At 39.3% G+C, this 24,651-nt stretch overlaps 1 protein-coding gene and 1 non-coding gene across 7 annotated transcripts in view; both read left to right on the top strand.

The window, feature by feature from the left end:
* HDAC8 (histone deacetylase 8) overlaps positions 1-24,651 on the top strand; it is a 288,934-nt gene that overhangs the window by 222,381 nt on the left and 41,902 nt on the right. Inside the window, exon 11 of one of the 6 annotated variants that reach the window (XM_066357093.1) lies at positions 1,138-1,164. The exons of the other annotated variants lie outside the window; for them this stretch is intronic. Within the exon in view, the coding sequence (XP_066213190.1) occupies positions 1,138-1,149 (12 nt within the window). The 3' untranslated portion in view covers positions 1,150-1,164. Of the gene's footprint in view, positions 1-1,137; positions 1,165-24,651 lie in introns of those variants that run through there. 6 annotated transcript variants of the gene reach the window in all.
* On the top strand, positions 17,472-17,547 carry TRNAD-GUC (transfer RNA aspartic acid (anticodon GUC)). The gene has a single exon. It is a non-coding gene; the product is annotated as a tRNA-Asp (tRNA).

A 24,651-nucleotide genomic window follows, 5' to 3' on the forward strand; every position in this document is an offset into this window, starting at 1 on the left:
TTATCAGGTTTGTATGGAACCATAAAAAACTCCAAATAGTCAAAGAAATCCTGAAGAAAAAGAATGAAGCCAAAGTTATCACACTACCTGACTTCAAATTATACTACAGAGCCACAATAATCAAAATAGCATGGTATTGGCAGAAAAACAGACATACAGATAGATGAAACAGAATCGAGAGCCTAGAAATAAAGCCACATATATATGGACAATTCATCTTTGACAAAGGAGCCAAAAACACACAATGGACAAAAGAGAGCCTCTTCAATAAATGGAGTTGGGAAAATTGGAAAACCACATGCAAAGAAATGAAACTTGACTACAGTTTGTCCCCATGCACAAAGATTAATTCATAATAGATCAAAGACCTACATATAAGATCTGAAACAATAAATTACATAGAAGAAAACATAGGTGCTAAGGTCATGGACCTTGGCCATAGAGAACAATTTATAAATTTGCCTCCAAAGGCAAGAGAAGTTAAGGCAAAAATAAATGAATGGGACTAGATCAAACTAAAAAGCTTCTGCATAGCAAAAGAAAATTTAAAAAATAGGATATTAACTTCTTATGCAATGTATTATTGGCAAATATCTTTGCCCATGAGGTAGATTGTCTTTCCTTTGGTTGATAGTTTTTTCCTGTTCAAAAACTTTTTAGTTTGAGGTAGTCCCATTTGTTTATTCATTTTTTGTCTCCCTTGCCTTAGAAGATATATCATAAAAAATATTGCTAAAAGAAATCAGAGGTTTATGGTTTTGAGTCTTACATTTAAGTCTTTAATCCATTTTGAGTTGATTCTTGTATATAGTGTAAGAAGGTGATCTAGTTTCATTCTCTTTTGCATGTATCTATCTTTCCAGTTTTCCCAACACCATTTATTTTTTAACTTATATTTTTTATTTTATTTAGAAGTTTAACAGGGTGACACTGATCAATAAGAGCACATTGGTTTCAGGTAAACATTTCTCTAGCATTTGAATTGTTGATTATGTTGTACATCCATAACCTAAAGTCAAATCATTTTCTGTCACCATAAATTTGTATCTATTTACTCCCTTGCCCCCATCCCTTTTCTTACCCCCCTCCCCCACATTCCCTTCCCCCTGGTAACCACTTCACTTTTTTTTTTTACAGAGACAGAATTAGAGAGAGGGATAGATAGGGACAGACAGACAAGAACGGAGAGAGACAAGAAGCATCAATCATCAGTCCTTCATTGCGACACCTTAGTTGCTCATTGACTGCTCTCCCATATGTGCCTTGACCGCGGGCCCTCAGCAGACTGAGCAACCCCCTGCTCAAACTAGCGACCCTGGGTCCAAGCTGGCGAGCTTTTTGCTCAAACCAGATGAGCCCGCACTCAAGCTGGCGACCTCGGGGTCTCGAACCTGGGTCCTCCGTGTCCCAGTCCGACGCTCCATCCACTACGCCTACGCCTGGCCAGGCCACTTCATTTTTATCTATATTCATAAGTCTCAGTTTTATATACCACCTGTGTGTGAAATCATATAGTTCTTAGCTTTTTCTGATTTACTAATTCACTCATTATAATGTTCTCAAAGTCCATCCATGTTGTCCTAAATGTTGCTATGTCATGATTTCTTATAGCTGAGTAGTATTACATTGTATATATCTACCACATCTTCTTTATCCACTTCTCTATCGAGGGACACTTTGGTTGTTTCCAAGTCTTGGCCAGCACCATTTATTAAATAGACGTTCTTTACCCCATTTTGTATTCTTGCCTTTTTTGTTATAAATTAATTGAACATATAGATGTAGGTTTATTTCTGAACTCTTTATTCCGTTCTATTGATCTCCATGTTTTTATGCCAGTATCATGTCATTTTGGTTACTATAACCTTGTAGTATAGTTTGATATTTATAGCATGATTTCTCCAACTTTGTTCTTCTTTCTCAAGGTTGCTGTGGTTAATTGGCTTTTGTGGTTCTATATAAATTTTAGAATTATTTTTTCTAGTTCTCTGAAAAATGTCCCTGTTCTTTTAATAGGGATTGCATTAAGTCTGTAGATTGCTTTGCATGGTATTAACATTTTAATGATGTTAATTCTTCCTATCTACAAGCATAGTGTATTATTCCATATATCTATACCTTTAATTTCTTTCTTCAATGTCTTATAATTTGGGGGGATCTTTTACCTCCTTATATTCATTTATAGCAGTGGTTCTCAACCTTTCTAATGCCATGACCCCACAATACAGTTCCTCATGTTGTGGTGACCCCAAACCAAAAAATAATTTTGGTGGCTACTTAATAACTGTAATTTTGCTACAGTTATGATTCGGAATGTAAATACCTGATATGCATTATGTATTCTCATTGCTACAAATCAAACGTAATTTAAACATAGTGATTAATCACAAAAACAATATTTAGTTATATATTGAGAAATATTTATTACTAATGGACCTCTTTACCTAGTGTATTGGGGCTACCATTCCATAAATAGCTGCTTAACTAATGGATCTGTTTTTTCCAGATTAGTGACAAGTTTTCTATATAGAACAGTGTGAACTATGTCATAGGATACACTGCAGTTTCTGCACAGCATGGTATCTTTCAGGGCTCTTTCACACTATAAAGCAGCAGTTTCTGCGGTGGAATCCACATCTCATTTACTTCAATGGGAGACCCGTGGATTCCACAGAAGAGAGATCCCCTGTAAGGCAGAAATGCTGTTCCGACACATTTCTTCCTCTCCTATTCAAGTCAATGGGAGGCCGCAGCAGATTCCGCTCAAATATAGAGCATGTTGCTTAATTTTTCCCACGCTAGAACTTTTCCTAGAGCAGAAAAATTCCAAAGGTAGAATCCGCCACCCCCAATAGACTGAAAGAGGCCTCACACTGAGGAATCTGCTATGCAGATTCTGCAGTGTAAAAGATCTGCCTCCTATAGAAGTCTATTGGGGGTAGTCATATCCTGGAATTCCTATGGGTCTACCATATCATGCTTTTTACTTAAAAAAATTACATTTCTTTTGAATGCTGATGAACAGGAGACACCAAATCTTTTTCACCTGCAAACTACTACCTTCTTTATTAGATCCAGCTAATAACACTGTTTTGTCTTTTTCCAAATAGCTCCAGATATATGGAAAAGATTTATATAGGTGGATGGGGATCCTCAAACCCCTCAGCGAGATCTTCTGAGCATGGCTTTTAAGATACCTAGAGGCAGAAAAATCCCAATAGAGATCAGGGGAACTACCAGCTTTTAGGATACACCCTTAAAGGCTCCAACACCCCAAAGGGGTCTCATAGGATGCCATCTGGGTCCTGCTTCAATAGTGGAAAGGAAGGTCATTGAGCTAAAGCCTGCCAGGCTTACATGCCTCTGCTGTGAGGAAACAGGGACACTGTAAGGTAGGCTTCCCCCTCGCTCCTCTAAGGGAGAGTTCAGTCTCTTCCAGCCCTGCTCCAACCACCTATGACCTAACCTTGCCCAGAAAGCTGGGGTTGGCCACTGAAAGCTGAAGGTGCCCAGGGCCATGGGCCCCATCTATGACACTGTGGACGAGCCTAGGGTATTTCTTCCAAGAAGCAGATAAACTGATCTCATTTGCACAAGGGCCAATTAACTATGTTTTGCCTGAATAGTCAGGTTTTTTATTCTTCCCTCAAAGATCTCTGTTGAGGGTGTTGATAGTCCTATTTTCTGCTGCTTTGCTTAATATATAGTGTTTCCTTTATCCCTCCTACCTCAATGCCCCACTCATATTTCAGGCTGATGCCTACTCTTAATTTAGAGCTCTCTTTCCCCCCATTTGCCAACTTCTATTATGAATCTACCTTTTCCACCCAGCTTAGTGTATCCCAAGGTTCTCTTTACCATGCCACAGTCGCAGAGATCCAGGGAAAAGCAACCTGGTCTCATCTCTCCAGGCAGAGAAGAACAGAAGCTCCATATCCATGCATGCTGCAAATGGCTTTTCCAGTCTGCCTGAATCATTACCAGCTAGAAGCAGCGATCATTGGGACTTGGATATGAGCTGCAAAGTATAGAATGGTGACAACAATTCCAGAGCTATGCGGACTTTTCCTGGATGTGGACTTTTCCTGGACTCCTGCTCCCTGTGACAGCTCCTAACAGACTGAACTGTGGTTGGGTTGCATTTTTCAGGGATTTGACATGGTGATGGGGCCAACTTGGACTTGGTGAACATGTTAAGGACACTACTCTTTTATGGATTCTTGCTGTATTAGCCAAGAGTTTGCTTAAAGGCTTTTAATCACTGTAAAAAAATAGAAGACTGGATAAAGAAGATGGGGCACATATACACCATGGTATACTATATTCAGCTAGAAGAAATGATGACATCGGATCACTTACAACAGAATGGTGGAATCTTGATAACATTATGCGGAGTGAAATAAGTGAATCAGAAAAAAACAAGAACTGCAGAATTCCATACATTGGTGGGACATAAAAGCGAGACTAAGAGACATGGACAGGACTGTGGTGGTTACGGGGGGTGGGGGGAGGGAAAGAGGGAGAGGGGGAGGGGCACAAAGAAAACTGGATAGAGGGTGACGGAGGACGATCTCTCTTTGGGTGATGGGTATGCAACAGAACTAAATGACAAGATAACCTGGAAATGTTTTCTTTGAATATATGTACCCTGATTTATTGATATCACCCTATTAAAATAAAAATTTATTTATTAAAATAAATGTATAAATAAAGTGACAAAAATTGTTAAATAAAATTAAAAACAAATTTCTGAATTGAAAGGAATAATAGCTGAAATGAAAAATTCACTAGACAGTCAGAAAAAAAGAATCAGTAAACTTGAAAACAAGTCAATTAATATTATGCAGCCTAAGGAACAATCCTGAGGAAAAAGAATGAAGCTGGAGGTATCACACTACCTGACTTCAAATTATACTACAGAGCCACAATAATCAAAACAGCATACTACTGGCAGAAAAACAGACATATGGACCAAAGGAACAGAATCAAGAGCTCAGAAATAAAACCACATATGTATGGACAAATCATCTTTGACAAAGGATCCAAAAACACACAATGGAGAAAAGAAAGCCTCTTTAATAAATGGTACTGGGAAAATTGGAAAACCACATGCAAAAGAATGAAACTTAACTACAGTTTGTCCCCCTGCACAAAAATTAATTTAAAATGGATCAAAGACCTAAATATAAGATCTGAAACAATAATTTACATAAAAGAAAACATAGGTGCTAACCTCATATACCTTAGCCATAGAGAACAATTTACGAATTTGATCCCAAAGGCAAGGCAAGTAAAGGCAAGAATAAAGGAATAGGACTATATCAAACTAAAAAGCTTCTGCACAACAAAAGAAACTGACAACAAAACAAATAGGCAGCCAACTAAATGAGAGATGATATGTGCAAACAACAGCTCCAATAAAGGGATAATATCCAAAATATACAAAGAACTCACAGTGCTCAGTGACAAACAATCCAATTAAAAATGGGGAGAGAGTCCTGGCCATTTGGCTCAGTGGTGGAGTGTTGGCCCGGTGTGTGGATGTATTGGGTTTGATTCCCAACTAGGGTACACAGGAGAAACACCCATCTGCTTATCCACCCCTCGCCCTCTTGCATCTCTCTCTCTCTCTCTCTTTCACCTCCTGCAGCCAAGGCTCAAATGGAGTAAGTTGGCCCCTGGGGCTGAGGATGGCTCCATGGCCTCTGCCTCAGGCTCTAAGAAGAGCTCAGTTGCTGAGCAATGAAACAATGCCCCAGATGGGCAGAGCATCACCCCCTAGTGGGCTTGTCAGGTAGATCTGGTCAGGGCACATGCGAGAGTCTGTTTGCTTCCCCTCCTCTCACTTAATAAAAAAAAAATGGGGAGAGGACCTGAACAGACACTTTTCCCAAGAAGACATACAAATGGCCACAGATACATGAAAAGATGTTCATCTTCACTAGCTATTCAAGAAATGCAAATCAAAACTACAATGAGACACAAGAAGATGGCGATGGAGTAGGCAGACGTACCAACTTCCACCTCCCAGAACCAAAGTGGATTACAAACTAATTTTAAGACCCATCATCTGGAAAAACCAACTTTGGACTAAACTAAGAGGACTCTTCAACCAAGGAACACTGAAGAAGCCACACTGAGACTGGTAGGAAAATCAGAAACGCGGAGAGGGCTGCCCAGCTCCCTGGAGCGAACGGCATCTGGGAGAGGCTCACGTGGCGGGAAGTGAGTTTAGCAGAGAGAGGAGGGCCCTGAGTCCCAGGAACAAAGCCCAAGCCTGCAGCCCCAGAGCCTAGAAGAGGTGTATGGACAGTATTTAGCTGGAAACAAGTCAGGATACTGTTTGTGAGGAAGAGACTGATTTCTCAGACCCAGGATTCTTCTTAAAGGGACCACACAGAACACCTCTCTCACAACCACTCACCGGGGGCTCTGGGGGACAGGGAGAGAGGAGAGGACCAGAGTAGCAGGAAGAGAGTGTAATCTAGGAGGCAGAGGGAGAAACCTTTTGAGAGACAGCCACTGTAACCTCTGGGACGAGTCACTCCCCAAATCTGAAGGGAATATTTCCCTTGGAAACAGCAATACCAGCAAAGGGAAGCAGGACACCAGCCAAACAAGCTCTCCCGTGGCACTCAGAGCAGAGTCACTTAGGGGGGAGCTTTCGGGACTACAGTAATGAGTGTTAGGGTCTGAGCTGCAGCACCCCCATCCACACGGCTGAGGGCTCGCCAGAGAGCGGGCAGCAGCAGACGTGGAAGCGTGGTTCTGTCGGCAAGGGCGGAAGCTGGCTGGCCACCACTGAGGCCCAGATGTGAGCTCAGTCTTGCCCGGATGAGGAGGAGGGGGCATGCAAAAGTGGTCAAGCCCAGCTGCATGCTGTCTGTAATCCAGCCTGTGGGGGAAGGGCAGGATCCCTGGAAGGGGTGGAGAGCCACCCTTGAGCAAGAGCGCAGGAGCACAGGCTTGTCCCACCCACAGAACCAAGGCTTGTGGCCTGACTTGGGAGCCGGCTCCTCCCACAGGGGTGGAGCCAAAAGCCCAGAACAGGCAGAGTCCCGCTACTGAGTGTGGGCACACAGTCCTGCCCAGCCTGTGGAGCCAAGGCTTCCAGCCCTCCCATGAACGGGCTCCTTCTGCAAGGCCGGGGCGAAGGCCCAGAATCAGGCAGAGACCTGCAGCTGAGCAAAGGTGCTCACCCCTGCCCTCAGGGCCAAGCATAACACCACCCGCGGGGGCGGGGCGAAAGCCAAGTCCACCGGGGCTTATACACCTGAGCACATGATCACAGCCACTCCCATCAAGGAGAGGTGGAGACCACAGCAACAGCCCCAGTGGGAAGGCACCGGCAACGCCCATACCTGAACACCCTAGGCAGCAGCTGCAGAGGGAGTGGGGGCCTGAAGACAGACCACACCACACCTAGGGAACACAGAGGCCACACCCAATGGACTACAGTGGCCAAAACCTTCTTTTACCAGACAGAATGAGAAGGCAGAGAAATGCAACACAAATGAATCAAGAGTAATCCCCAGAAAAGGATCAGAATGAGTCAGATATAACCAAATTACCAGATGCAGAGTTTAAAATAACAATTGTTAGGATGCTCAAAGATATTAGAATAACAATAGATGGTCATTATGAACACCTAAATAAAGAGATAGCAAATATAAAAAAGGACATTGAAATAATAAAAAAGAATCAGTCAGAAATGACAAATACAATATCAGAAATGAGGAACATAATGGAAGGAATTAAAAGCAGGATGGATGAAGCTGAGAATCGAATCAGCGAGTTAGAGGACAAGATAAATGAAGGCATGGAAGCAGAGCAGAAAAAAGAAAAGAGACTCAAAAAGTCTGAGGAAACTCTTAAGAGAGCTCTGTGACAACATGAAGAGAAATAACATCCGCATCATAGGGATTCCTGAAGAAGAAGAGAAAGAACAAGGGATAGAGACTTTGTTCAATCATATCATAGCTGAAAACTTCCCTCAATTAAGGCAGGAAAACATCTCACAAGTTCATGAAGCACAGAGAACTCCATTAAAGAGAAACCCCAAAAAATCTACACCAAGACACATCATAATTAAAATACCAAAGCTAAGTGATAAAGAGAAAATATTAAAAGCTGCTAGAGAAAAAAAGACTATTACCTACAAAGGAGCCCCCATAAGGATGACTTCTGACTTCTCAACAGAAACACTTGAGGCCAGAAGGGAATGGCAAGAAATATTCAAAGTAATGCAGAACAAGAGCCTACAACCAAGACTACTTTATCCAGCAAGGCTATCGTTTAAAATTGAAGGAGAAATAAAAAGCTTTCCAGACAAAAAAAAAAACTCAAGGAATTCACTACAACCAAACCAAGGCTGCAAGAAATGCTAAGGGGCCTGTTGTGAACAGATCAAAGGAGAAAAAGAATATAGCAAAAGAGGAGTAGTTTTAAAAAATAAAATGTTAATAAACAATTACATATCAATAATAACCTTAAATGTAAATGGATGAAATGATCTGATCAAAAGACTGAGTGGAAAAGAAAACAGGACCCATACATATGCTGTCTACAAGAGACACACCTTAAAACAAAAGATGCACATAGACTGAAGATAAAAGGATGCAAAAAAATATTTTATGCAAATGAAAATGAAAAAAAAGCTGGGGTAGCAAAACTACAATGAGATACCACCGCTGTTAGATTGGCTGTTATCAACAAGACAGGTAATAACAAGTGTTGAAGAGGCTGTGGAGAAAAAGGAACCTCATTCACTGCTGGTGGGAATGTAAACTGGTACAGCCATTATGGAAGAAAGTATTGTGGGATCTCAAAAAATTAAGAATAGAACTACCATTTGACCCAGAAATCCTTCTACTGTGTATCTACCCAAAAAACTAAAAAATATTGGTACATAAAAACACATGGACCCCCATGTTCATCGCAGCATTATTCACAGTAGCCAAAACATGTCCAAGGTGTCCTTCAATAGAGGATAGGATAAAGAAGATGTGGTACATATACACAATGGGATACTACTCAGTCATAAGAAATCATGACATAGTGACATTTACAACATCTGTGGACCTTGAAAACATACTGAGTGAAATAAGTAAATCAGAAAAAGCTAAGAACTGTATAATTTCACACATAAGTGGGATATAAAACTGAGACTCATAGACATAGATAAAAGTAAAGTAGTTACCAGGGTGAGGGAGATGTGGCACAGGAGGTAGGGGAAGGGTGTAAAGAAGGACAAATATAAGGTAATGGAAAATAATTTGACATTGGGTGATGGATATACAACATCAGGGGTCCCCAAACTTTTGACACAGGGGGCCAGTTCACTGTCCCTCAGACCGTTGGAGGGCCAGACTATAAAAAAAAACTATGAACAAATCCCTATGCACACTGCACATATCTTATTTTAAAGTAAAAAAACAAAATGGGAACAAATACAATATTTAAAATAAAGAACAAGTAAATTTAAATCAACAAACTGACCAGTATTTCAATGGGAACTATGCTCCTCTCACTGACCACCAGTGAAAGAGGTGCCCCTTCCGGAAGTGTGGTGGGGTCCGGATAAATGGCCTCAGGGGGCCACATGCGGCCCATGGGCCGTAGTTTGGGGACCCCTGAACAACATCATCAACCATTCAAATGCTATAGAAAGGTTTACCTGAAACATATATAGTCTTAATAATCAATGTCACCTTGTTAAATTTAATTTTCTAAGTAAAATTTTACAAAAAGGAGAAGAAATTAAAAATAATTTTAAGTAAATGAACAGTGCTTCAGAGACCTGTGTGACAGTATCAAGTGTACCAACAAACACATAGTGGGAGTCCCAGTAGAAGAGAAAAAGGAAAATTAAATATTAAAATAATCATCCAAACTTACCAAATTTAATGAAAGGTATTGATCTATACATCCAAATAGCTCAACAGATTCAAAGTAAAATGAACTCAGAGATCCACATTGAGACACATAATAAACTCTATATGATTTATAACACTATTTTGTAGAACTTGTTTTTTTTTTTTTTTTGGAAGAGAGATTTAGCAAAAGAAGAGAATGGATGTATTTAATATCTATAACTTCAGAAAACTGAAATAAGAATATGAAGAGAATCATTATGAAATTATGTAGCATAATTTTACACTGGTGGCCATCAAATATATATATAAAAATCACTGTTCACAAAATACTAAATATCTTGAAAACCTAATATAATCTTAAAATTAATCCATATGAGGATAATTTCACTAAGAATAAAGAGAGCGATAAACTAACTTTTACAGTATTATAAAAATTCATACAAGAATATTTTAATCAACAATGCTGTTTTTTCAATGAAAAACGTGAGCATACTCATGCTAAAACAACAACAAATACCTATCATACAGAATACTGAAGTAATATTAATGTCACTATAGGAACTACAATTAAACCAAGTCCAGTAGCCCTCTTTGTTAAATATTCACCATTAATAAATAAAAATAAGGTTTAAATTATTTTCCTACATATCTCCTACTCTATGGGAGTTTAAAGTACTTAATTTATTGAATGTATTAATGTCACTACTACTCTTATAAACTACAAAACGTTTTAAAATATACAGTTTCATATATCCCCCTTGCTATTCAGGTCCTTAGCCCATTTCTTAATTGGATTGTTTGTTTGGTTTTGAGTTTAAAAGTTTCTTATGAATGTTGGGTATTAAGCCATTATCAGATATATCGGAGAATATGTTCTCCCATTCAGTGGATTGTCTTTTAATGGTTTACTTTGCTATGCAAAACTTTTTAGTTTGATGTAGTACCTTTTTTTTTTATTTTTTTTAGTTTCCATTACCTGAGGAGATATATCATTAAAAAAAATATTGCAATGGGAAATGTCAGAGATTTTACTGCCTATGTTTTCTTCTAGGAGTTTTATGGTTTCAAGTCTAACATTTAAGTCATTAACCCATTTTGAGGTTATTTTTGTGTATGGTATAAGAAGGTGATCTAGTTTTATTTTTTACATGTATCTGTCTACTTTTTCCAACATCATTTATTGAATAGACTATCTTTACCTTGTTGTATATTTTTGCCACCTTTGTCAAACATTATTGACTATAAAGGTGTAGGCTTATTTCTAGGCTCTCTATTTTGTTCCATTGATCTATATGTCTGTTTTTATGCTAGTACCATGCTATTTTGATTACTGTGGTCTTGTAGTAGAGTTTGATACCAGGTAGCATAATTCCTCCAACTTTGTTCTTTCTCAAGTTTTCTTTGGCTATTCAGGGTCTTTTGTGGTTTCTTATAAATTTTTTGAATATTTCTTCTAATTTTGTGAAATACTCCATTGGTATCTTGATAAGAATTGCTTTTAATCTATAGGTTGCATTAGGTAGTATGGACATTTTAATGATGTTAATTTTTATGAAAAAATGTTCAATGTCATTAATCATCAAAAAATACAAATTAAAACTACAATAAGATATCATCTCATATTTGTCAGAGTGGCTATCATCAATAAATCAACAAATAAGTGTTGGTGGGGATGTGGAGAAAAGGGAACCCTTGTGCACTATTGGTGGACAGATTGGTACAGCCAATGTGGAAAGCAGTTTGAAGTTACTTCAAAATTAAAAATGTAACTGCTTTATCACCCAGCAATTCCACTTCTGGAAGTATATCCTAAAAACCCAAAATACTAATTCAAAAGAATTTATGCACCCCTAAATTCACTGCAGCATTATTTACAGTAGCCAAGATTTGAAAGCAGCCCAAGTACCCATCAGTAGATCAGAGGATAAAAAAGCTGTGGTACACAATAGAATACTTCTCAGTCATAAAAAAGAAGAAATCTTACCTTTTGCAACAGCATGGATGAATCTGGAAAGCATTAGGCTAAGTGAAATAAGCCAGTCAGAGAAAGGCAAGTACCATATATTTTACTTATATGTGGAATCTAATTAACAAAGTGAACTAACAAGCAGAAAAGAAACTAACAAGCATAGATACAGGTAAGAAACTGACAGCTGTCAAAAGTTATAGGAAATGAGGGCTGGATGGAAAAGGTGAAGGGATTGAGCCAAGAAAAAAACTTAGACACAAACAAGAGTATGGGAAAAATAGGGGGGTAGAAGAGGGTAAAGGGTGATAAATGGTGACAGAAGGAGACTTGACATGGGGTGGTAGACACACAATATAACATACAGATGATGTATTATAGAACTGTACACCTAAAACCTATATAATCTTTTAACCAAAGTCACTTCAATAAATTCAATTAAAAAAGAAAAAAAATGATAAAATTAAAACCAAGATTATGTCAAGAAAATAAAAACTAAATAAAGGTAGTTAGTAGAATTCTGCAAAGCAGAACGTAGCACAATTTGATCATTTTCTTCAAAATGAAGATATTTATCCATCTCTGATTAATACCAATCTTAAGACATTTAAATGTCAACATCTAAGTCTGAACATGTCAAAACCTTGAATTGGTTCTGACTCTTTTTTTTTTTTTTTTTTTTTTTTTTTTTGCTACCTTGCAGAATTCCAGTGAGAAACTTTGAAGTCTCTCTTACTAATTTCTTCATTTCCTATATTCAGTCTGTCCCAAAGTCAAAATAGTTATTCTTTTGATTTGTCTTTTCAAATTCATCTCCTTCCTCCCCATATCTCACTAACTCCAGCTGCAAATAGAGCTTCCAAATTTATGTTCCTAAACATTATATCCATTCTGTAGTCTGCTCAAAAAAAAAATGGCTTTCTGTAGTCTATACACTTTGAGTGCCAGCCTATCCTTGCTCTTCTTTCCATGTGCTGCATACCCATATTTCCCACTTTCATTTCCATCCTCCAAATGCAAATACTGTTTCAGACCGATTTGTTTACCACATTATATCCCACTTTCATGTGTTGGCCAATGAAGTTTGCCTCTGTAGTTGGTTGAATAGTGGCCCTAATGATATGTCTGCCTCCTAATCCCCAGAATCTGTAAATATGGATTTATATAGCCAAAGAGTGGGTATTACATTAGATGGCAAAACATATAATTATATTTAGAATCCTGAAAGAAGGAGCTTATCCTGGATTATCCAGGTGGGCTCTAAATCCATGATAAGTGTCTTTGGAAGAGAGAAGCAGAAGGAAAGTTAACATGATGAAAATTGGTTATGTTGCCACAAATTAAGGAGTTTCAAAGATTGCCAGCAAACACCAGAAACTAGAAGAGGCAAGGAATTGATTCTCCCTTAGATTCTTGGGAGGGAGTATGGTCATGATGACATATTTATTTCAAACTTAGGGTCTTCAGAACTATGAGAGAATTACTATTGTTTTAAGATACCCAGTTTGTGGTCATTTATTACAGCAGCCCTAGAAAGCAAATATGCCCCTCCTTTGTAGCATGTGATGCTATTTGGTAATATTTTACCCTCAATAAAACTTTGCAAAATTGGAGTAGTGCTGCTGCTTTATCAACTAAGTTTATGAAATATTCAAAATCCTTTGTTGTCATTTCCATAATTTTCACAGCATCTTCACCAGGAGTAAATTCCATCTCAAGAAACCATTTTCTGTGCTCACCATCAGAAGTAACTTCCCATCTGTTACAGGTTTATCCTGAGATTTCAGCATTCAGTCCCATCTTCAGGCTCTACTTCCAGTTCTAGTTTTCTTGCTATTTGCACCACGACCATGTCTGCAGTTATTTCCTCCACTGAAGTCTTGAATCCCTCAAAGCCACCCATCAGGATTGTAGTCATTTTCTTCCAAACTCTTGTTAATGCTGATATTTTGGCCTCTTCCCATGAATCAGAAGTGTTCTTAATGGCACCTAGAATGGTAAATCCTTTCCAGAAGATTTTTAATTTACTCTGCCCAGATCTATCAGAAGAATCACTCTGTATGGCAACTATAGCCTTGCAAAATATATTTCTTAAATAATAAGACTTGAAAGTTAAAATTACTCCTTGACCCATAGGCTGTAGAATGGATGTGATGTTAGCAGGCAGGGAAACAACACTAATCTCATTGTGCATCTCCATCAGAGCTCTTGGGTAACCAGGTGCATTGTCAGTGAGCAGTAATATTTTGAAAGGAATCTCTTTTTCTGAGCATTAGGCCTCAACAGTGGCCTTAAAATATTCAGTAAACTATGTCGTAAACAGATGTGATGTCACCCAGGCTTTGTTGTTCTATTTATAGAGCACAAGCAGAGTATATTTAGCATAACTCTTAAGAGCCTGGGATTTTCAGCACAGTAAATGATCATTGGCTTCAACTTAATGTCATCATCAGCATTAGCTCCTAACATGAGAGTCAGCCAGTCCTTTGAGGCTTTGAAGCCAGGCATTGAAAGCTGAGGTAGGCTGAAAGGTAGGCCTCTTGTGCCAAACAAGCTAGGCCTCTTGTGCCTCTCTAACTATGGTAGTCCTAGGTGATATCTTCTGATATAAGGCTCTTTACTTATACTGAAACTCTGTTGTCTAGCGTAGCCACCTTCATTAATTATCAGTTAGATCTTCAGGATAACTTGCTGCAGCTTCTACATCAACACCTGCTGCTTCACCTTATACTTTTGTTATGGAGATGGCTTCTTTCCTTCAACCTCATGAACCAACCTCTGTTAGCTTCAAATTTTTCTTCTGTGGCTCATTCACCTTCTTCAGCCTTCATAGAATTGGGGAGAGTTAGGGCCTTGCTCTAGCTTAGGCTTTGGTTTAAGAGAAAGTTATTAGTGGCTTGATCTTCTATCCAGACCACCAAAATGTAAAATGTTCTTCAGATTAGCAATAAGGATGTTTCTCTTTTTTATCATTTTTTTTTTGTTTTGTTTTGTTTTTTTTCATTTTTCTGAAGCTGGAAACAGGGAGAGACAGTCAGACAGACTCTCGCATGCGCCCGACCGGGATCCACCCGGCACGCCCACCAGGGGCGACGCTCTGCCCACCAGGGGGCGATGCTCTGCCCATCCTGGGCGTCGCCATGTTGCGACCAGAGCCACTCTAGCGCCTGGGGCAGAGGCCAAGGAGCCATCCCCAGCGCCCGGGCCATCCTTGCTCCAATGGAGCCTCGGCTGTGGGAGGGGAAGAGAGAGACAGAGAGGAAAGTGCGGCGGAGGGGTGGAGAAGCAAATGGGCGCCTCTCCCGTGTGCCCTGGCCGGGAATCGAACCCGGGTCCTCCACATGCCAGGCCGACGCTCTACCGCTGAGCCAACCAGCCAGGGCCGCTCTTTTTTATCATTTGTGTGTTTACTGGAGTAGCACTTTAAATTTTTTTCAGTAACTTTTCCTTTGCATTCACAACTGGGCTGTTTGGCACAAGAGGCCTAGCTTTCAGCCTACCTCAGCTTTCCAATACCTTCCTCACTAGCTTAATAATTTCTAATTTTTTACTTAAAATGACAGATATATTCTTTCTCTTGAACACTTAGAGGCCATTATAGGGTTTTTAATTGGCCTAATTTGAATATTATTTTGTCTTAGGAGATAAGGAGGACAGGGAGAGAGACAGGGTAATGACTGGTAGAGCAGTCAAACATATACATTTGTCAGTTAAGTGTCTTATATGAGTATAATTCATGGTACCCAAAACAATTATAGTAGTAATATCAAATATAACTAATTACAGATCACCATAACAAATACAATAATAATGAAAAAGTTTGAAACTGTGAAAATTACCAAAATGTGACACAGAAACACAAATTGAGCAAATACCGTTGGAAAAATGGCACTAATAGACTTGCTCAATATAGCCACAAATCTTCTATTTGTTTTTTTAAAAAGCAATATCCATGAAGCACAATAAAGCAAAATGCAATAAAGCAAGGTATACCCATGATAAAAAGTTAGAACAAAAATAAGTAGAGAGTAGAAAAATAGAGAAAACTAATAAAACCAAATCTGATTCTTTGAAAAGATCAATAAAATTGTCAAACCTTTAGACAGACTGACAAGGGGGAGGTGAAAGATAATTCAAAGTACTAAAATCAGAAATAAGAGTGGGAAACATTACTATCAACCCTACAGAAATAAAAAAGAGTATAAGTGAATATTATGAACAACTGTATGTTAAATAACATAACCTACATATAATAAATATATTCCTAGAAAGACACACACAACAGAAACTAGCTCAAGAGAAAATAGAAAAATCTAAATAAACCTGTAGCAAGTAAAAGAGATTGAATTAATATTTTTTCAAAATCTCACAAAGAAAACCCAGACACTTATGGTTTAGCTGGTTAATTCTACCAAAAATTTAAAGACTTAACACCAATCCTTCATTTAAAAAAAAGTAGAAGAATAGGTAACACTTCCCCATGCATTCTGTGAAGACAAAATTACCTTGCTACCAAAACCAAACAAAAATTTCACAAAAAACTACCCACCAATATGTCTTATGAATATGGATACAAAAATTCTCAAAAAATACTAGTAAACCAAGGCCAACAATATATAAAAAGGATTATATACCATGACCAAGTAGAATTTATCACAGGAATGTAAAGTCATTATAGAATCTGAAAAGTAATTAATGAAATACACCACATGAATAGAATAAAAAACAAAAACATCATGACCTCAGTAGACACAGAAAAATCATTTAACAATATCCTGTACTCTTTCATCATAAAAACACAACAAATTAGGAATACCAAATTGATCTACCAGTTCAAATAATCCCTATCAAAATCTCAGCTAGTTTTTCCCTTTTTAAAATAAATTGACAGACTGAACCTAAAATTCATATGGAAATACAGGGTACTTAGAGTATGCAAAACAATCTTGAGAAAGAATAAAGTTAGAGGGCCCACCCTTCCTGATTTCAAAACATACTCTAGCACTGCAGTAGTCTAGACAGTGGTATTGACATGCAGGGATACATATAGATCAATGGAATAGAATAGAGTCCAGGAATAAACACATTCATCTGTGGCCAATTGATTTTTGATAAGAGCACCAAGACTATTCAATGGGAAATGGATAGTCTTTTCAAAAAATGCTGCTAAGACAACTGAATATCCTTATGCAAAAGATTGAAGTTGGACCTTTGCCTCACACCATATATAAAAATTAACTCAAAATGGATCAAAGAAATACCTAAATGTAAGAGCTAAAAGTATAATACTTTTAGAAGAAATATAGGTGTAAATTTTCATAACCACGGATTTGTTTCTTTGATATGTCATCCAACACCCAAGCTCCAAAAGCAAACAAACAAACAAAAACAAATAATGCTCTTACCACACACACATAAAAAAAAAAACCCATAAATTGAACATCATCAAAATTAAATAACTTTGTAAGTCAAAGAACAGTATCAAGAAAGTGAAAAGACAACCCACAGAACAGGAGAAAATATTTACAAATCATATCTCTGATAAGGGACTTATATCCAGAATATATTTTAAAACTTTTGCAACTCAATAATAAAAAGCAAAATTACCCAATTTAAAAATGGGTGAAAGGGCCCTGGCCGGTTGGCTCAGTGGTAGAGCGTTGGCCTGTCGTGCAGAAGTCCCGGGTTCGATTCCCGGCCAGGGCACACAGGAGAAGCGCCCATCTGCTTCTCCACCCCTCCCCCTCTCCTTCCTCTCTGTCTTTCTCTTCCCCTCCCACAGCCGAGGCTCCATTGGAGCAAAGATGGCCCGGGCGCTGGGGATGGCTCCTTGGCCTCTGCCCCAGGCGCTGGAGTGGCTCTGGTCTCGACAGAGCGACGCCCCGGAGGAGCAGAGCATCGCCCCCTGGTGGGCGTGCCGGGTGGATCCCGGCCGGGCGCATGTGGGAGTCTGTCTGACTGTCTCTCCCTGTTTCCAGCTTCAGAAAAATACAAAAAAACTAAGCCTTAGGCTATAACGACTGGGCTTGCTTACAGCCTGTCCCCCACACCCAATGCAAACTATAAGCAAGCAAACATATATCATATTTTTTAAAAAATGGGTGAAAGGATGTGAATTGTTATTTCACCAGAGATGTACAAATGGCCAATGAATAAATGAAGAAGAAATGTTCAATATCACTAGTCATTAGGGAAATGCAAATCAGAACCACTATGAAATAAAGCCTCACTCTTACTAGAATGGCTATAATAAAAAAGATAGACAAGAGCAAGTGTTGGCAAGAATATGGAGAAATTCGAACCCCATACATTGTTGGTGGGAATGTAAAATGGTGCAGCCACTTTTAAAAGCAGTCTGATAGTTCTTCAAAAAGTTAAATGTAGAGTTATCACATCACCCAGAAATTCCACTCCTATGTCTATAACCTCATATGTTCACACAAAAACTTATACACAAATTTTAAAAAATGGAAACAACCCAAATGTTCATCAACTGATGAGTGGATAAACAAAAAGTGGTATATCCATACAATAGAATATTATTCAGCCATGAAAAAGAATGAAGTACTGATGCAAACTATAACATGGATGAACCTTGAAAACATGCCCAGTCAAAGAAGCCAGACACAAAAGACTACATATTATATCACTCCTTTATATTAAATGTCCAGAATAAGCAGATCTGTAGGTACAGAAAGATTAGTGATTATTGGGGATGGGGAGGGGAAATGAATGCTTAATAGATAAGGGGGTTATTTTGTTAAGTGATTAAAATATTCTGGAATTAGTGGTGATGGTTACATAACCTTATAAACATAATACTGTGAATTGTGTTTCCAAAAGGGTGAATTATATCTTCAAGGGATGAGAAAGACAGAGGGACAGATTTGGCCCATGGGCAATAGTTTGCCCATCCCTGGTCCAAAACAATGGCTTCTGGAGTCACATAATCCAGAGAGAATCATAATTTTCAAGTTATGAGTTTTGTGACCTTGAATAAGTTACCTAACAGCTTTTAGCCTCAGTTTTCTTTATATAATGAATATAGTACAGTACCAACCTCTTATGGTTTGAGGATAAAGTTAGGTCAAATACAAGATCAAGCAACAGTAGGTTAACAGTTGTTCATATGAGAAATTATACAATAACTAAAAATAGTCATAAAAAATAAATTCTGTTTCATGAACTCACCACTGTAAACCTACTTGTGCCCCACCCTGTATAAGCTCTATGAAAGCACTCTTTCCACAGGGCTTACAACTGACTTGGGTTTAATGTACATAAATGAATAAGTAAAATATTTAGAACAGTATCTGGCTCAGAATAAATAATAATAGCAAATTCTTATATACAGTTTATTGTATGCCATGTACTAAGTACCTCACAAAACTTTATCTCATTTTAATACATAGTGTTATCAACTTGATTTTCCAGATGAGAAAACTGAGCCTCAGAAAGTATAAGTAACCTGCCCAAACTCACAAAGCTGCCAAATGGTAGAGTCAAAATTAAAATCCAGGTGCTCTGGCTCCAGAATTCATGCAGTAAATGTTGGTGTGAATATGGTTATTATTATCATCATTTTATAGTTTATTATATATGAAAATATACTGATCCCATATCTCCCTTTGGTATCTGAGCAAGCATTAGCACCTCTATTTCCCCAGCATTTGATTTAAGGTGAGGATGCCTAAGTCTCTACTCTGCTAAAGAGCATATTCATTCTTTCATTCATCTATTCTTCATGTCTTCATTAAGCATGTGTAGGGTCCTTACTGTATTTTAGGTCCTGTGCTATAGAGATATAAGACATGCTCTCTATTCTCAAAGAGCATGCAATCTACTAAGGAAGAGAATTATAATCCAGACAGTAAGTGCTGTAGTAGAGATTCATGCTGCTGTGAAAGCAGAGAAGGCCCAAGGGATAGTGTGGAAGTAGGAAGAAGGAAGAACTGTGAAAGTTTCATGGAGGAAGTGGTACCTAGAGAAGAATGCAGATTAATCGAGTGTAGGCAGGGACAATTAAGTCAAGAATGAGGTTAAAATATATATATACAGACTGAAAGACCCAGAAGCCCTTGGTGAAACCCAGGTTCAGAGACTAATACCAGTGTATGCCAGGCTGCAGGGGATACTGGAAAAGCTCAAAAGGGCCTAAATACCATGCAAGTTTGGTCCTGAGACCAAGGCATTCCATATACACCTTACCCTACATTATTATTATTATTTTTGCAGCACTTACTACCATCTGACATATATCCTTGCTGTTTACTTATTGTCTGTCTTCTCCCATTATAATGTGAGCTTCTTTTCTTATGGCTGAGTAGTATTCCATAGTATATATGTACTACATCTTCTTTACCCAATCATTATAATCAAGTGGCAAAATAACCTGGAGATGTTTTATCTAAACCTATGTACCCTGATTGATCAATGTCACCCCATTAAAATTAATAAAAAAGAATGTGAGTTTCTTGAGGGTAGGGACTTTGTTTTTTTCACTGCTCTACGTCTTTTGCCTACCACATACATTCCCTGGATATAGTGGGCACTCAATAAATATTCCTAAATAAATGAATGAGTGAAATAAAATGAATAAACTAAATCCTGAGAGTTCTAGGGAACACAAAGAGCATTAAGATACAGGCCTAACCACCAGGAGTTTACAAGCTAGTAGGGGATCTAACACGTGGACCTGAGCACCTATTACATTCTGTCTCTCTTCTTTTACTTCCTGCCTTCTTTCCTAGAAATTTCAAACTGTCCTCTAACCCTTCAAATTCCACTTCCTCACACACATTTCTTCACCCCATTCAGGACTCTGTACTTCTCAACAGAGGCTCATGCTCCAACACACACGTGCCTATTCTCCTGGCTCTGCCCATCCCAAATCCCATTCCTGATAGCTGCCTGCATCTGCTAGGTGTTAGCATGATCAAACTAATTTTCACTAATGTATGAGCCATTGCCAGAGCAATCTAGGGTATATGTCTTCTTTTAAGTTTTTGCTATGGAAATTTCAAACATCTACACAGCAGAGATAAGAGTATAATGGACCCCATGTGCCCATCACCCAGTTTCCACAATTATTAGCATTCTGCCACTCTTGTTTTTCTATTCCTTATGTTTTCTTAAAGAATTTTAAAGCAAATTCTGGGTGTCACACTATTCCACAGTTGCTGGCCTATAAATATTTCAGTATGTTTCTCCAACAGATAAGCACCTTTTCTAAACCACAGTAACATTTTTAAACTTAACCAAATTAATAATTCCTTCACATCATCTAATACCAGTCACTGTTAAGTTTTACCCAATTGTCTCACAGATATCTTTATGCATGAATTTGTACAAATAAGAATCCAAACATGCTTCACAAATTAGGCATATACTTTATAGGTTTAAGGCCCCTTGGTAGAATTTCAGGCCTTATGGAAAAATGGGGACTAATCAGCCCAAAGGCCCTCTAAACATTCCAAATTCCCTACTAACCTCAGGGTAGTCTCTCCATGGCTGAAGAAAGGAACTATCCATCCAAAACCCTCATCAGACCTTTCTTCTGTTCCCCAATAAAGGACAGAGATATTATTCCTGAGGGTGAGATAGGGAGGGGAGAGGAAGGAAAACCAGAGATATGCCTTGCAACTAGGTTTCTGCTCTGCATCCTATCCAGACACCCCCAACCCCCATACCCAACCTGCCTGACCTCAGAAGTATTTGGTTCATCTGTTTAAAAGTAGTTGTAATTACAGTCATTCCTGGGAGCTGCTTGCTAGTATGCCTAATTACAGCACAATAATCATTATCTGTATCATTAAAGATGTGTCAGTTTGGCTTTGTCATGAGTTTTATTTGATTTCAATACAAAACTGTTACAGTACACACAACCTTAAGAGTTTGTTGTTGCTCCTGGTCCCTACCAGGAAGCAGGAGGCCAGCTGTCAGCAAGCCAGCAGCTGAGCATCCCATCCAATCCCATTCTGTGCCCTCCCTGTCCATCTCATCCTGTCCGTCTATTCACTTCCGTGTGTACTGGCTCTGCTGCAGCCCAGGCCAGAGGTGCCCACCTGACTGCCCTTCCTCTCTTCCTCTCTATGGGCTGCACATCTGGGCTTGAGGCAGAATGATTCACACTTACAAACAGAAACAAGCAAAACAACAAAATCCAGCAGGCTCTGCCAGCATCAACTGATGCTTCCCTTGTCCCCAGGGATCTCAGTCAAGCTTTTTTTTTTGACAGTGACAGAGAGAGGGACAGACAGGGACAGACAGACAGAAAGGAAGAGAGATGAGGAGCATCAATTCTTCATTGCGGCACCTTAGTTGATCATGGATTGCTTTCTCATACGTGCCTTGACCAGGGGGCTACAGCAGACCAAGTGACCCCAGTTGCTCAAGCAAGCAACCCTGGGCTCAAGCTAGAAACCATGGGCTTCAAGCTAGCAACCTTTGGGCTCAAGCCAGCAACCATGATGTCATGTCTATGATCCCATGCTCAAGCCAGTTACTCTGCATTCAAGCTGGTGAGTCTGCGCTCAAGCCAGCGACCTTGGGGTTTTGAACCTGGGTCCTCAGCATCCCAGTCCAATGCTCTAACCACTGTGCAACTGCCTGGTCAGGCTTATCCAAGTTTCTTATTGACTCAATCCATGCAACATCTTTATTATTCTCCCCATTTGGAGGATGGGGAATGTGGGATGAGCCAAGTGTCCAAAGTTATCAAGTTCATCATTAGCAGAACCAGGAGAACCACAGGCTATAGCTGCTAAGCCAGAGCTTCTGTGAGAGGCTAAGCCAGGTCAGGCTTTGCTCATTAGTTATTCATCTCTGGTAATGGATACATTTTCCATTTTCAAACATACTAAGCAATGCTTTCTATGCTGCTGGGCAACTTCCTGAAAAGCAAGCACATGAGAGATCAGGGGTAGGGTGGAGAGCAGCACTTTTCCTGCTCATGTTTGTAAGTTGTGGGAACCAAGTCAATAGCATGGATCAGGAGGCTGCCCAGGCCTTGCCATATCAGTACATTGTCAGGCAGCCTCTGCCAGCAGGTTTCTTGCTGCTTGCCAGTCCCGAAATTCCTAATCAGGTGAACAAGTGTGGAAGAAGTACAAATGCCATATCAAATCACTGCCTAATGAGCCTTCCCTTTGGGTTCTCTGCAAATCCAATAAATGAGTGGGGGTCATCTTTGTGGTCTGTGCTAAGTAAAGCTATTATGTGCTATTATGTGGTTCTTGATCCTGAGAGCTGCACTCACAGGCTAATGAAGAAGGGCATTTAAATCAATGTAGCCAAGTGGGCAAGAGGGCTGCAAAGGGCCTTGTGGAGGCACAAGGAGATAAGAAGAAATTGTGCCTTTGGAAAGTCAGCTAAGACATCAAAGAGGTTACACTGGACCTGGGTCTTGAAAGATGAGTAGTAGTGGCCTAGGCTGAAATAGGGGGGGGGGCTGCACATTCTCTGCAAAGGAAACAGTGATCAGAAAGGCAGGGAAGTGTGACACATCATGAAGGCACCCAGGATCCATTTGAAGATGTAGGGGAAACAAATTTCCATTAATATAACTCAAGGCCTTAACAATTTAAGGTCAGACTTTCAGGTGAACCATCACTCCAGTTTACTGAGTTCCTATCCTTTGCTTCCCTGCCCTGCTTTTGTGCCAGCCTTTTGGCCTTTTTGCAGTTCCTCTGCACTTATATGAAAAGCTGATACATTTCACTTTATTCTTTCTAAATTTTGCACCAGTCACATTAGCCCACTGAATGGCTTAGCTATATATTCTAGATTTGTTACAGCATCAAAAGGAGGCTAGAGTCAAACCTAATGGTGTGGGGAAAGTAGCACAAAATCTCTGAGGACACCTGGACTCCATGTGCTAGGCCTTTGCTGCCCCGTGTCTGTTCTCAACCAAATGGCCTGTTTATTTAGCTGCTAACTGCTGACTTCATTATAGGGACATTAAAACACTGTTGGTTTGAGTGTGGCAAGGTAATGAATCATCCTTATGTGGACTCAAAGAAACTATTAGGTGGCAAGCCTCAATGTACCATTACTAATCTCCTCATGAGCCTCAGCTCCATCTAGAACATTGAAGAAACCCAACAGCCACAAGCTAGAGTTTTTGTAATAAAAATGAAACCTCATCCATATGTCTAGCTCCGGACCTAGAGCTTTTCACAAAATTTCTTCCACTGATTCTCATAAACAACCCTTAGAAGTTGTCAGGGTGAGGGTTTATGTCCCCATTCTACCAGTGTGCAGACTGAGTCTCGAGTGATTCCAAGTGCTTCCAAAGTTATTGAAACTGATTGCACTGCTGGGAGTTTTCTACTGCCCTGAGCTGCCTGCTGCTGAGCCAGCCTTTCCCCCACGGCAGGGTGGGTGTAGGCAGAGGCAGCACTCACAAATTTCAGGACAGCACACAGTCTACAGGCTCTTCTCACTGTTCACAGCACACTCACCTTAAGAAGGACCTCCAGATGTTTGCCATGTTAGCACCAAACTAGCACAGTACATAAAGAGTGATAAACAGCAACCTTAGGAAGCAAATGCACCTCCAAGATGTAAGTCATTTACTCCCTTCTTACTAGCAGGATCAGGTTCAACCTGCATAAATCTATTTTAGTGTATTTTAATTGCTTGTAAACGAAGTGTTTCCTGGACATGCCAGTGACCATGAATAATTAGGATCATTTTAATGACCGGGCTTTCGAAAGTGAATGGGAAAGCAGACAAAAAGGGGCTGCTCAGAAGGGAAAGTCATTTGTTAGAGCCTGAGTGGGAGCATTGTCTCAGCCTTCTCTAGTTTTG

This window comes from Saccopteryx leptura, chromosome X (assembly GCF_036850995.1).
Source record: "Saccopteryx leptura isolate mSacLep1 chromosome X, mSacLep1_pri_phased_curated, whole genome shotgun sequence".
NCBI lineage: Eukaryota > Metazoa > Chordata > Mammalia > Chiroptera > Emballonuridae > Saccopteryx > Saccopteryx leptura.